The sequence below is a fragment of the Filicampus tigris genome, chromosome 20 (assembly GCF_054856515.1).
Source record: "Filicampus tigris isolate MCC_2025a chromosome 20, RoL_Ftig_1.0, whole genome shotgun sequence".
NCBI classification, from domain to species: domain Eukaryota; kingdom Metazoa; phylum Chordata; class Actinopteri; order Syngnathiformes; family Syngnathidae; genus Filicampus; species Filicampus tigris.
The window spans coordinates 1,368,033-1,382,506 of record NC_141236.1 but is presented as its reverse complement, the minus strand read 5'-3'; the positions used below and the strand labels follow the sequence as shown (position 1 = coordinate 1,382,506).

The window sequence follows — 14,474 nt, the reverse complement described above, 5'->3', positions numbered from 1 at the left end:
GCACGGTGGTCGACTGGTTAGCACGTACGCCTCACAGTTCAGAGGTTGTGGGTTCGATCCCGGCTCCGGCCTCCCTGAGTGGAGTTTGCATGTTCTCCCCATGCCGTGGGTTTCCTCCCACATTCCAAAAACATGCATGGTAAGTTGATTGGACACTCTAAATTGCCCCTAGGTGTGATTGTGAGTGCGGATGTTTGTCTCTGTGTGCCCTGCGATTGGCTGGCAACCAATTCAGGGTGTCCCCGCCCACTGGCCGAAGACACCTGGGATAGGCTCCAGCACGCCCGCGACCCTTGTGAGTATAAGCGGTATGGATAATGAATGAATGAATGAATAAAAACAAGGAAAGGGCCCTTATCTGGGCAAAAAGTATGAGTATATTATTTATTTTAGTTCATATATTGCTTTTACTTTATTTTTTTGAGAGCTTGTGCAGCAGCTGTTTCGGTAAAGTGAAAGCAAAGACTATTACATATTGTTAAAATGAGGTTTATTAGGGATGCATGCTAACCTCGCCATGCTTCTCTAACGTACCAAACACACACACCACTGTGGGGAAGAGTCAGGCCAGAGAGACTGTATATCGTGTTTAATATTTGTTTTTGATTTTTACTATTATTTCCCGATATTGACACATCTGTAGTGGTTTTTATAAAATTTGGACTTGTTGGACCTTTTTTCTAGTCAAACAGCACAGATATTGGAAATGAACAGCTTGAAAATAATACATTATAATCAGAGGTGTGGATGTCACGAAATTTTGTTGGTCTGTCATTCAACATCCATCAGCGGCCACGGTACCCGTCTGTCATTCATCAGCCCCCCCCCCGAAAAAAAGTCAGGAAAACGGGCGTCACGGTTAGTGATGATTACACTGACGGACGAAAACCCACTTTGGTCAGTGCTTAGCCCATCATTTTTTAAAAAGGATCCCATCATTTGTCAATAGTCAGCAAAACTAGCGTCCGTCAGTGACAGAATGTCCACCCCTTGACTATAATACAATACCAGAATTGAATATAGACACAAAATGGGAATTGGGCACTCAAACCTGCAATGTAATTGTTTAACACATTTTAGAGAAACACAACTGTGTTGCCAAAAAAAGTGCTATTTATATAATACAGGAGACAACATAATGTAACATTTGAGTATGCGGTGTGAAATTAAACAATATATTCCAAATTAATGTATTAATGGCATTAGTTTTTGATTGTAACAAAAGCGGTGACCATACAGAGTAAATAAAAGAGTGATTCACTATAATTGTTATATTTTTCTCATCCTTTTCTTGTTATTAATAAGGCATTGAGAACAATTGGCATTATGACTTTATTTCACAGCTGGACAGGATCCTACGCTGACTGCTCCACTGACCAGAGCCACGTCAGTGAAGCTCACCCCACTGTTGTTGATCATCAGGTTCCTCAGGCAACCTACATATGGCTCCTTGGTTACACGGCTGCCTGTAACAAAGAGATCTGAGAGGTAGACAGAGGGTTAGAAACTTCTGACTTTAACAGAAAAAAAAAATCAAACCCTCGGGGGATGACTAACCTGGAGCTCCACCAATAAAAATATTTCTGGTGACTGTAGCATGAAGATTCAGAAATCCATCCACACTGTGGACCTGTTCATCTATTTGCAACTTGAGATTGTCCGTATCTTTCATCACTGTGATCAGGCAGGACAGAGCAGTTCAATGTATTATATTGTTCAGAGCCTTAAATAGTGAATGAATTCATAAATTTGTGTTCAGCAATTTCTAATTTAAAACGCTTGCCACGGACTGGCTTTAAATGTCTGACTTTGTAGGTTTTTACTTTACTTATTAAGGCAAAAGTATTTTAAAACTATTGAAAATCATTCTTGTGTAGGCAAAACACTTGGCCCATAAACATAATTGGTTGGGTCAGCCTCAGGTACAACAATGAAATCAATTGTTTTCTGTAACTGGTAATGAGACTTCGAGAAGAGGGCAAACGCACGTATAATACATCTGTGGTCCCTTCTCAAGGTATCTTTTGGGGGTTTTGAAATGCCTGGTTGAGTTTAGATCAGGAATGCCCTTAATATTTGTCTGTGGAATTTATTAACTATTATTTACTTCTGGTATAAAGAAGAAAATAATTATATGTGGCCTCTGGTCTAATATAGCAAATAACTGGTCCTCTTTAGAGTTGAGCACCGGTACATTCCCCTAACCATTATTTGAGGAAATGTGGTATTTGAAATAAAATGGAATGAAATCACGCTCACCTACAGAACATTTTGATGCAGTCCTATACAAAATAAGCTAGCTTATTATTTGTCCATGAGCTACGTGGCACACTAAACTAACCCTTAAATGCATTTTGACCCCAAAAACATAATACTCACCTGCAATTCTATGCCAGGGGCCAGCACATAGAGCCTGTCTTGGAGATACTGTTGCCAATAATTCATGTGTCCCGTCAGTCAAAACAGCCACCACCTAGAAAACAGGTTCTTTTCATTTTAACATTTCTAAACTTTAGAACAATGACATTTTCTGTCTTTTATAAAATGTATTATGCAATGTAGCATAATTGTCTGTTCTGTGACGTATACTTACTGCCCCTTGATGAATGTAAATAGAAAAATAACCGTCTGCAATGGGCACATGCAGAAGTAGACCTGCTGTCACACGTGGCCGCACCTCCATTTCTAGTTGGAATCGAGGTCCCAATTCAAGTGTGTCTAGAAGAGGGAAGTAGGCCAGGTCAAGAAATTCTCTGAAGTCAGGTTGACGTCAAAATAATGTGAATAATCTAATGACCCTTATTTTCCCTCTCAAATATAGTCAGCGTTCTGGCAGACATGAGGAAACGGGTTGGGTTTGTGTTCACTGTTGTATTATGGCTATTTTGTTGTTGAATGTAAAGTGCTTTGTTATAGCTGTAGCTGTTGTGAAATGCGCTATATCAATAAAATTGTACAGTATTGTTTTGGGCCTTTTTCGCCAGTTTAGTGAAAAAAGAAGCAGCCTGCACAACAGACTTTTGCGGCTCTTAATGCGCTGCCCAGTAGGTAGTTAGCATGTGACACATTTTGAAGTGTCTCTCCACATTGTGCTTCTTTGCCATCGCCACAGTCGTCCCACAAATGACATTTTGTAGATTTTTTTCACAGCTGTAAAAAAGGACTTCGTTCGACTTTCGTTCTTTTGTCTGCCATGTTCTTCGGGGGCTAATCATCTCAACGTTGTTGTGCCTGCTAATGTCTCGCTCCATGAATGCTCTGGTTCCGTTGTGCATTACAATGACCTTTGAACTACACTTTTTTATTAACTCAGAACAATCCAACAGAATTGTTTTTTTTTTTAATAATTAATGAGACTGGCCTGAACAAAAATGACAGCAACATTTACTATAATATTGCACAACATTTTAAAGCAATCACAGCAAGGAAACCATTTCTGTAACTCTCAGCGAAACTCATGCACCTGTCCAGCAGTAGAAAGAATGATATAATAATGACTAAATTAAATCAAACTAAAAGACTGGCTGATCATTACCTGGGAGTAACATTTTCTTTTGAATAAATAATAAATAAATACACATGTTGTTTTGACTTATGTTTACACACACAAGGAAAAACATGTAAGGGGTTTAAGTACTGGAGAGCAAAAAAGAAAGTCAAGTTACCCAAAAGTACGTAGCCCCCTTCCTCTGCAAAGAATGTTCCTGCCTCAGTGAGTCCCTCAGAACATGGTGTGACCCCAAATGTTTCGTCCGCAGATGACAGCCAGTGTCCATTGAGCTGAATATTCCTCAAACAGCCAGAAAAGCTGTTTACTGAGTTACTCTGAAGAGAACAAAATGTCAAAATTATAAATACAGTACATGAATACATATTTCATGATTAACAAAACGTTTTTAAATGCATGTATAAAAAGATCCACTACCCTAACCCAAGAACAAAGGATTTGAAGCAAAAAATTCATATTTTTTTTCCAGTTTGATGGGCCCGAGGTGTTTTGCCTTGTAGCCGTTTTCTCCTCCTGGTCTGTGCGGTCACACTCTGCTATACCTGCTTGCCCTTACCACTTTGGCTCCTCCCTGGCCAGCCTCCTACTTAAAAGGGAAGTCAACCCAAACATATTTTTTATCAACAATTTGTTCTATGCAGTTTGCATGTTCTCCCCGTGACTGCGTGGGTTTCCTCCGGGTACTCCGGTTTCCTCCCACATTCCAAAAACATGCATGGTAAGTTGATTGGACTGTCTAAATTGCCCCTAGATGTGATTGTGAGTGCGGATGTTTGTCTCTGTGTACCCTGCGATTGGCTGGCAACCAATTCAGGGTGTCCCCCGCCTACTGCCCAAAGACAGCTGGGATAGGCTCCAGCACGCCCGCGACCCTTGTGAGGATAAGCGGTATAGATAATGAATGAATGAATGAATGTTCTATGCAGGCCCAGTTGTTGAAAAAAGGCATTCTGATAAATAGTGCATTTGTGGCTATATAAATAAATTTGACTTGATTATGACCATCCTGCACGTGTTGCGGCACGAAAGACTTTTGGCATTTATTCTTGCCAAAAGTAAAGTGAAGTAAAGTAAATGTAAATACTAGAAAATAAAGGCTTTGGCGCCCATCCGCTTGCTTTCTTTTTCGGGACACTTGAGCCAGGTCATGACAAAAGGTCTCTCTTCCATAAAAATGACCATTTAAGGACAGCACAAAACTGGTGAACAAGAAACCGACGTTAAGTGCAAGAACTCATATTCACAGTTCGCCACAAGCAGATTCGCATATTTGCAGATTTTTTTTCGTAATATAGTTACTTTTTTTTTTCCCCCCTGTTTCGGGGGGATTTTTCACCCCCATTCACCCCGCTTTAATGGAAGTATATTGAACATTCATCAGCATTCTTCTGAGTTATCAGCCAAATTTGGTGGTGTGTAAAAAAAAAAAAAAAAAAAAAAAAAAACCAACAAAAATTTAGGAGGGGAAAAAAAAATCATGAAAGTTGCCAATCCCTATTTTAAACCCTGAAGATGATTACTAATTATTTATTGTTCTTTTCAATAAATCCTTGATCATAATCTTTCTAACAATGATATATTAGCGTAATGGAGCTGTAGAGTTTAAAAAAACAAATCTAATCCATACCTGAATATTTTTCTGCGCTCGCTTTGGAGGTACACCTCCAAAATAGAGAGGACTGCTGACATGCCATGGCATAACTATGCCGATAACTCTGTCCTCAAGCACTGTGAGCCCATCAAGGATCAGTTTTCCCTTATTTCCATCACGTATGAAAATGACCTTCAGAAAGGAAGCACAAGTTCTTGTCATTGTACAGCTTATTGACATATGACAAATATAGTGCAATTTTCTTCTCTCAAGCATTTCATATCATAATACAGTGGTCCTCAAATTGGATTTTTTTTTAAATGATCAGTGTAAAATTGTGACTTGTAAGTATTGTAAGTACAAAAATATGCCGCTGTGGTGGATGGAAAACTACGAATCCTGTTGGGCTATAATAACTGTACTTAAACCTGCTGAAATTACCAAAATGCTCATGAAAACTGTCAATTTAATAAAAAATGGTCAAGTAAATCTTACGTTTTTGAAAAGTTATGTTTTTTTTACCATTATCAGTACAATCCGTTTTTACATGGAACTGCAAAAACACCTGAAGATGTTCTGAATTGCATAACAAAGGTATGTTTTTAACACGTGGCATATATTTGGGTTGAGAATTTGAGCCACGGCAGTACCGTGTATCTGCCGCTCACAGCAATTGTACACATCACTGGAGTAATGTTACCAAGTTCATTATCTTGAGTGACATAATGAACTTCACAGAACAGCTCCGCGCTCTGCCATTCATCATTGAATGTCACATGCTTACCCTTGAAAAAGAGTTTTGTGTATCCAAAAGTCGGCCTTAGTAATGACAGGTGGAATAACATGATGAACTTACATTATGCCATGCTCCATCATTGTAATTCTCCTCGCTCCAGATTTCGACTCGCTGATCACCTACATTGAAGATGTATACGAGTCTACTACTGGCCAGAAAGAGAGTCATAAAGTTCTTCTCTTGGATGTCAGATACATAGAAAATTAGGCCAAATGATGCATTGGTCTTGAGGGACAAGGAAAAGTTAGACCTAGAGGGAAAAACATTGATAGAATTTTTAAAAAAATTTTTTTTAGAGAAAGCTTTAAAAACACTTCATACTTTTGAGAATTGAAGACTTACTTTTGAAAAAAGGATTCTGGTAGCTCTCTGTAGTGTTGTCTACTGTTTGCAAAGTTGCCATATTGGTAGGCATGTTGTGTTGCTCGGTGACTTGCGAGATGGCAGGGAGCGACGTTCCCTTCGCTTCTTAACTCCTTTAAATTGTGGATGGATTCATCCCTGCTAACCTGTGGCAGCATATCCATTAAATAATGTGACTAAAATAGAAATCACCAAAACAAATATAGACCCCAAAGAGCCACAATCAGCTGAGGTTTACTAAAAACCTCAAATGTATTCTACCTTTTTTCTTCAGATTGTTTGTTTTTTCCCCTTACCTGACGTGATTGCCTCCGTTTAACTGTATATTTGTCATCTCTGTGCCTTGATGAAAGGGCAGCAGGAGGCTTTTGCACTGGACAGTCTTGCAGGAAAGTCTGGACATTCTCATTGTAGTGCTGAAAGTCCTCAGGGTCAATGTCTCGGTCTTGTCTACATAATGAAATGAGGGGAGAGACAGGGTAAAATTAATGTATTTAAGTCTGTTTTTTGATACCAAGTCAAAGCAGCAATTTCAGTGTTGCAGGCAATTCATATACAATATATATACAATATACAATATATAAACTATATATATATATATATATATATATATAAAATGTGTTATATTTTACATAAACAAAAAACTGTTTTTTGATTTAAAAGGTGCGAGTGCTTCGAATTGAACCGAATCGTTCTAGTTTGAAATGTATCAAGATCCGTATTGAATTGTCTTTAATTGCAGGGATATATCTTAGAAGGAATTGGCACATTTACAATACTGACAAATGTGTATAAAATAACAAGGAAAAGTAATTGAATCATAAACTATTGAACTGAGCCGTATTATATCGAATCATAATCTCACTAAGTCGAATCGAACCATGCCACTTTCAAATCGAACTGCCCTTGAATCGTTTCGCACCCAACATATCGAAAACAGTATAGAATCGTCTTTTGTGAAGAGATGCACACCTCTAATTAAACTGTGTATATATATATACATATATATACATATATATATACATATATATATACATATATATACATATATACATATACATACATATATTTTCATATATACATATATATACATATATACAAATATACATATATATATACATATATACATATATATATATATATATATATAAACACACAAAAGGGCGATTAAATATTTACGATTGTTTTTGTCATTTTCATTATATGTTTGCCGTATATGTTTTATGTTTTCTTTTGTGCGCATCACATTCCACAATTTGTTGTACAGTATATGTATTTGCTTTTACAGTATTTTGTCTTGGTTTACAGTAATGTCTATAGCCAGGTCTATGCACAATACTTTATATGGACCATATGTCTACGTGTATCATAAGTTAGCATGCTAGGGTGGCAATTGTCACTGTTCTAGTGTCCCTCATGGTCTCTCAAGCAAATTAATAATTTCCCACCTCCTCCTTAAAGTGTACTTTTGGCTGTGACAGTGATTTCTGTCCATTTGTGCATTGAACCTGGACTGTATTAAACATCCATGAACGGTAAAACTGTAGAATCTGCCTTTTAGTCTTTTTCTAATAATGATTAAAAATAGTGCGCAGTTCTGAGCAGGAAAGCAATTCATCCGTGGGCAATCTGGACCACATAGCTCTATGAAATAGCCATCACAGCTGTCCAGTGATGAGAAGGGATCTACCTGTTGATGTAGGCATAGGTAATGCAGCCTGTAAAGTTCTTTAAGCTGCTGCTTGGCGAACCTCCAAAGTAGAAGTTCTTCATTGTAGAAACGGAAGAGGGTCTTGTGACTGATTGTGGGCGTTTCTTCTCCTGCTTGTCTTTGTCGTCCACCAATAATAAATACCTCGGGTGAAAAAGAGAAAAAGTGAATGAAATACACTTATGGACCTTTTGAAATGCATTAGAGAGACTGACAAGTAAAAACATTGCTGCTGTCGAATGTCACTGAAATTAAAACTCAAGCAGAATTTATTTGTAAATTCACACAAATGCCTGATTTTGCAGCAGGATTGTAATTGCTGGTGTTTTTTTAAATACACAATACACAAGTGACTGCTGGTCAAACTTAATGACCTCCAGGTTGTGTCAATTCACATAAATGATATAGAAATATAGTGCTAGCTGACCACACCCATCAAAATGCATAGGAATTCTACATTCTTAGAAATAAAGCTTATAGTAATGTGATTGGTAGAAGCAGAATTTGCATCAAAGTAAAATCATATGCTTACTTCTGATTATTCACTGAGGCCAATAAGAAGTGTATCCTTCCATCATTATAATGTTTCTTGTGTGTTTTAACTCTTGTTCCATGTGAGTTCATCACCACTGCCCCGTTCTCAAGGGAGATGCTGAATTCATCAGGCTAAAGTGATAAAAATGCAGGTTTACAGCCCGGATATAAGACATACTGAAAAATTGCATTTGAAATACTTTGTTTTTTAAAATAGTATTTTTCACAAGTGTGTTCATACCCCTTCATTGTGATAGAATAGTACTCCACTGGGTTGAAAGGTTCTAAAGTTGAGGCCTCCTTCAAAATTGTCAAATGGTGAAATCTTTGCTGAGGATCCCAAATAGCTCTCACCCATGAAATAGGCTTTATGTGATGCCTGTGAAATAAATTAAGAATGTTATATGTCACACGGTTTATTACTGAAAGAAGACTACAAGTGTGGCACTTACAAAATATTCCTCAGGGCAGCCACTACTGATGCCAATGGTGCCAGGCTCCTCTAAGAGGTTGAAGTCTTTCTTTTGGAACAGGAAGCCTTTGACACAGCCTTTGAGGCCAACAACAGCAGACAGCTCGGACCTGTCATGAAAGACATGTCACTCACTGTATTTCTGTGACAATCAACCTCAATCTTGTAAAGTTTCTTCGGAAAATCTAAAATTGAACAAATACACATCATGCATCTGTTTTACCCATTAAAACAGTTCACCAACAGTCCAACTGTTAATTAATGAGAAATAAAATGAACTTTTGATTTTGGCAAATGGTTGCAATGACACAGAAAGTGAAAAATTTCACGGGGTGTGAATACTTTCCGTACCCAGTGTACATATACACAATGTACACTCAGCACCCCATCTTGACAGAAAAAAAATCTAAAATGTAGAAATGTTTGCAAAACTTATTAAAAAAGAAAAACGGAACTATAACATAGTCATAAGTATTCAGACCTTGGCGCATTTTATTGAGTAGATGCACCCTTTTGAGCTAGTACAGCCATGAGTCTTGGGAATGATGCAACAAGTTTTTGCACACCTGGATTTGGGGATCCCCTGCCATTCTTCCTGACAGATCCTCTAAAGTTCTGTCAGGTTGGATGGTGAACATTGGTGCACAGCCGTTTTCAGGTATCTCCAGAGATGCTCAATCGGGTTTAGGTCACGGCTCTGGCTGGCCAGTCAAGAACGGACACAGAGTTGTTCTGAAGCCACGCCTTTGTTATTTTAGCTGTCTCCCATCTCCCTACTGCATCCCTGGAGCTCAGCCACAGTGATCTTTGGGTTCTTCTTTACCTCCCTCACCAAGGCTCTTCTCCCACGATTGCTCCGTTTGGCTGGACGGCCAGGTCGAGGAAGAGTTGTGGTTTTCCCAAACTTCTTCCATTTGAGGATTATGGAGGCCACTGTGCTCTTAGGAACCTTGAGTGTATGTGTGTGTGTGTGCGCATGTATGTATGTATGTATGTATATATGTATATATGTATATATATATATATATATATATATATATATATATATATATATATATATATATATATATATATATATATATATATATACACACACACACACACACACACACGCATATATATATGTATGGCGGCACAGTGGTCGGCTGGTTAGCACGTCCGCATCACAGTTCAGAGGTCGTGGGTTTGATCCTGGCTCGGGCCTCCCTGTGTGGAGTTTGCATGATCTCCTCGTGCCTGCGTGGGTTTTCTCAGGGTACTCCGGTTTCCTCCCACATTCCAAAAACATGCATGGTAGGTTGATTGGACCCTCTAAATTGCCCCTAGGTGTGATTGTGAGTGCGTATGTTTGTTTGTGTGCCCTGCGATTGGCTGGCAACCAATTCAGGGTGCCCCCCACCTACTGCCCGAAGAAAGCTGGGATAGGCTCCAGCCCTATATAAATGCATATATGCACTACTGGAAGTGTCTATCAGAACAGAGGCTGGAATTTACAGGTGTTACAGGTTTAGCACCAGCAGAGGGAAGCAAATCAACACAAATACAAGCCAGTTCTCACAAGACATGACTATGACCTATTAAGGAGTGAATAGGGATTAGACCTCTGTTAGCCTGGAAATCCAGACTTCATTACTGTACCAGCGATTGAATCTGGTGGGTAGACGCATTTCTGAGGCGGGGCAAACCTGAGCAAACAGACAGTCCAAAGGACCCAATCAGTGAAGATGAAAAAAAACAAACATCTTCTTTTGAAATTAATCCTTTCAGTTCCGACAGCAGCTGGGGTTGAGTCATTAGACTCTGTGTTTTCCTGGTTATTTAAAACTGATTTAATGCTGAATGATGTTAACAAACTACAAACAGTTGGTTTCTTCCTCACTCCAAAAGTGTGGTTCTGTGCTGCTTCTGAATTTCGTTATGTTTGTTTACTCTTGCTTGTGTATTTCCAATGACTTAAGCGCCAGACTCACACACTTATATATACACACACAAATACAGTATGAGTGTCTATATACACGCTGTTTAATTTTCATCGTAGAGACAGAAAATAATTTGAAAATGCCGCATAGAACTCAATGTATTCAAGTTAGGATTGCTTAGCCAGTGGCAACATAAGGTGGCCGCTTTTCTCGCTACGGCGAGTAAGCAGGACCGCCGCACATACGAGTTCTTCTTGTACTCAAAAGACACAAGATTCCTTGAGGAGCATGCGCAGAACACAAACCAATGTCCCTTTCAATGGAGGTATGGATAATTCTGAATATATCCGGACATTTCTGGTAATACACACAATGCAACGTGCCTCAGTCGGTGATAACAACCCACTGTGTTGTATTGCTTTTGCCTGTGACTAGCATATGAAGCTTGCAGAAAACCATGCCTAGAAGATGTTGTGCAGTTGGATATCCCACGCATAACATGATGCAGACTAAATTATCATTCCATATTAGTGTATGGACCGCGAACGTTGGAGAAAGTGAGTAAAAGGAGTGAATAGAGTGGGACTGGACAGTTCGGAATGGAAGCAAACCAAGAGCACAGTCCTTTGAGGTGAGCACTCGAGTGGTAAGACCCTTTCTCGAGTGTGATAAAAATCACATTATTGCCTCTGCAGGCAGATTGTTATAGTCGTCAAACGACATTTTGAAATCAAAATAATCCTCACAAATAAAATGACAACGACCCAAAGTTTAATGCTTTTCAATGAGCGCAGAGTTTGTTTTCACAGACTTGACCGCCATCTTGACTTCATTTTGACGTAAATTTGTAATTGTCCATTCCGTTCATGTTCTATGACCAAATATTCGGGTTAGAAAAGAGGTAACACGGGGGTCTTATTCTTATATATAAAAACCTGAATATGCTCATAACCCACGGGTTACCTCTTTTCTAACCCTAACCAGTTTTGTGCATGTTTAGCATGGCCTTTCAAAACCCAAATATTGTCAATACTTGGGTTTTGAAAGGGTTATTGACTGCATGTAAAGGTAGTCAATGTATACGAACCTTCATATGTACGGGTATAAACACCTTATTTGGCAACCCTAGCCGCCAAGTGTCGCACTGGCGCAGTTCCCTCATTTAATAAATCTGCATTGGTTGGCAAAATTTCTGCAGTTGGCTACAGGTGTGTAGAAAATGAACTTTCCGAACACTGAAGTTCACAGTTCTTAAAGTCTAACTGCTCTAACAATAGACTGCACAGCAAATGTGTTCTCGGCTGGAGGATTTTTTTACTCACCTAGATAGGAGAAGGTGTGAGGGCGCGCCCCCTATGTAGATATCCGAGAATGGCAGAGTGGTTTTCGGATTCTCCATAGATTTGACATGGCTCTTGTCCACCAGAAGGATCACCTTCTTTGACTGATGATAGATCACTGATATCTGTTCCATGAGTCAAACACAGGCAGCATATTATTTGAAGGTAGCCCATTTACTTTAGGGTATGGTATTAGACCAATTTAAAAAAGAAAAACATACCACGTGATATCTTGCATCATTTATTTTTAGCTTCGGTATTTGATCTTCCAAAAGTTTGGGTCCATCTTTGAAGCCAAAGTCATACATTAGGCGCAAAAATCCATTTCTTATTTCTAAAAGAAAGAATTTATCCTGTGGAAAATGAAAGTATGAAAAAAACAGTAAGGTAAGTGTTTATCCAATATTTGTAGGTATTACTGTAGATGTGACTGAACTGACAAGTCATTTTTAGATAGGTGTGAGTTAATTTATTCATGTACAGTAAATATGTATTCAAATATTTGTGTACACAAATAGTCAATGGCTAAATTAAGGCTTAGCTTTCAAATAATCCAGCCAACAGATATACATTATACAACTTAATAAATAATAGCAAACAGTAACATAACAGTAAACAGTTTTTTTCACTGTTAGCTATTAGACCTCAGCGGAAGAATGCCCCCTGAGTATTAGTTACTACAGTTTGAACTTACAGCATTGACCATGATGAAAAGCACACCGTTGTTTGCAACAGTTCGCACTGAAACATCAAATCTTGTGACGTAACCAAATTTTCCTCTCCGCTCTATGTTACTGATCAGTGCATAGCCCTTTCCATCAAATAAATAGCTTGCAATGCGACTCTGTGAAAAAGCCAGTTTGTACCTGTAATTACAAGGAGAAACTGCATTAGTTTAGTATCGGTCAGATTCCACAATATACAGTATTGACATAAGTCTGAATAATCATCAACTGAAAAACCTGATGTTTAACCAGAGTATTTAATAATATTAGCAAGCCACTTGCTACTGACTACCACTACGTAATTCTGTTAATTTAATTACAAATTTACAATTTTCATAATCAGTTATTGTCAATAATACACATTTGATCGTTTAATAAAACTGTTCTGCGTTGCAGGAGTTAACACACTTCATGCCCTGTTGAGGACTCTGATAGATTGATAGGTAGATTTGCATCCCAATGTTCTCAGAATTCCATCATTGTGTTGTTGTCCAACCCTGGTTTCAGTGCTGTGAGATACTAGTAAAATGTGGAAACACTGGTATCGGTCCTTTTTTAATTTTCTTTTATGTGTATTGTATATGTTATCTAATGGGCCACATGTCTCGTTCATAAAAGATGATTGATTGATTGATTGATTGATTGATTGATTGATTGATTGATTGATTGATTGATTGATTGATTGATTGATTGATTGATTGATTGATTGATTGATTGATTGATTGATTGATCGATTGATCGATTGAATGAATACTCGGTTAAGGCTTCAAAAAGCATGTATCGGTGCTTTCACAATAAGACTTCATAGAGATTTTCCCAGTGTAAAATTCCAACAGTCATTATTAATATATATAATTGAAACATACCTGGAACAAGGTGTTGATGCAACCACATCCATTTTGTAAGTGTTTTTGAAATTATACAGACTGATCACATCATTGTTCAGCGAGGCCAACTCGATGCAGCCCACAAAGGGGGCAAGAGCCAAAGGTGGTGGAAGCTGAATTGAAACAATTAAATATAGTAATACAGTATTTAGATACATATGGAAATTATTGAATACATGTTGACTTGTTTATAGTCACAAATATTATACCCTTGCGTCTGGTGGTACACCTCCAACAAAGAACACCATGTCTTTCGGGTCAATGTCAAAAAGTGAGTCGGTTCCCGGAGCTTCGCCTTTCTGAATGAACTTCTGTTCATCTGTGGATCTCTGGCTGGGGATGACGAGGTAGATTTTCCCATGTCTACCCAACCTGCCAGGAAAGAAAAGAAAACAATAATTTTATGACTGTGTTTTTTGAATTGCATTTGCTTGACGGTAGTGAAACCCTCGCGATAGTACCTCTCTACTTTGATGTAGTTGAAGACAGCAGGCCATTGGCTGACAGGTTTTGAGCTCAGTGGGATTTCAACGTATTCACCACCAAGATTATACATATACACAAGGTTGTCATTCTTGATGGCAAGTCCCATGTAGTCTTTCCTACCCTATCAGTACAGTAGAGAGCA

General features: G+C 38.4%; 1 protein-coding gene across 2 annotated transcripts in view; it reads right to left on the bottom strand.

The window, feature by feature from the left end:
* Positions 1-473: 473 nt before the first annotated feature.
* The window catches only part of lama4 (laminin, alpha 4), a 55,065-nt gene continuing 41,064 nt past the window's right edge, over positions 474-14,474 (bottom strand). For both annotated transcript variants that reach the window (XM_086019584.1, XM_086019583.1), the window contains exons 22-40: positions 14,308-14,453; positions 14,056-14,218; positions 13,826-13,959; positions 12,929-13,100; positions 12,456-12,587; positions 12,217-12,359; positions 8,956-9,085; positions 8,745-8,882; positions 8,502-8,635; positions 7,949-8,113; positions 6,555-6,708; positions 6,238-6,404; positions 5,956-6,145; positions 5,136-5,291; positions 3,666-3,825; positions 2,594-2,718; positions 2,380-2,473; positions 1,558-1,674; positions 474-1,481 (exon numbers count right to left, since the gene is read on the bottom strand). In XM_086019584.1, coding sequence (XP_085875710.1) covers positions 1,333-1,481; positions 1,558-1,674; positions 2,380-2,473; positions 2,594-2,718; positions 3,666-3,825; positions 5,136-5,291; positions 5,956-6,145; positions 6,238-6,404; positions 6,555-6,708; positions 7,949-8,113; positions 8,502-8,635; positions 8,745-8,882; positions 8,956-9,085; positions 12,217-12,359; positions 12,456-12,587; positions 12,929-13,100; positions 13,826-13,959; positions 14,056-14,218; positions 14,308-14,453 — 2,769 coding nt within the window. In that variant the 3' untranslated portion in view covers positions 474-1,332. The remainder of the gene's footprint in view (positions 1,482-1,557; positions 1,675-2,379; positions 2,474-2,593; positions 2,719-3,665; positions 3,826-5,135; positions 5,292-5,955; positions 6,146-6,237; positions 6,405-6,554; positions 6,709-7,948; positions 8,114-8,501; positions 8,636-8,744; positions 8,883-8,955; positions 9,086-12,216; positions 12,360-12,455; positions 12,588-12,928; positions 13,101-13,825; positions 13,960-14,055; positions 14,219-14,307; positions 14,454-14,474) is intronic.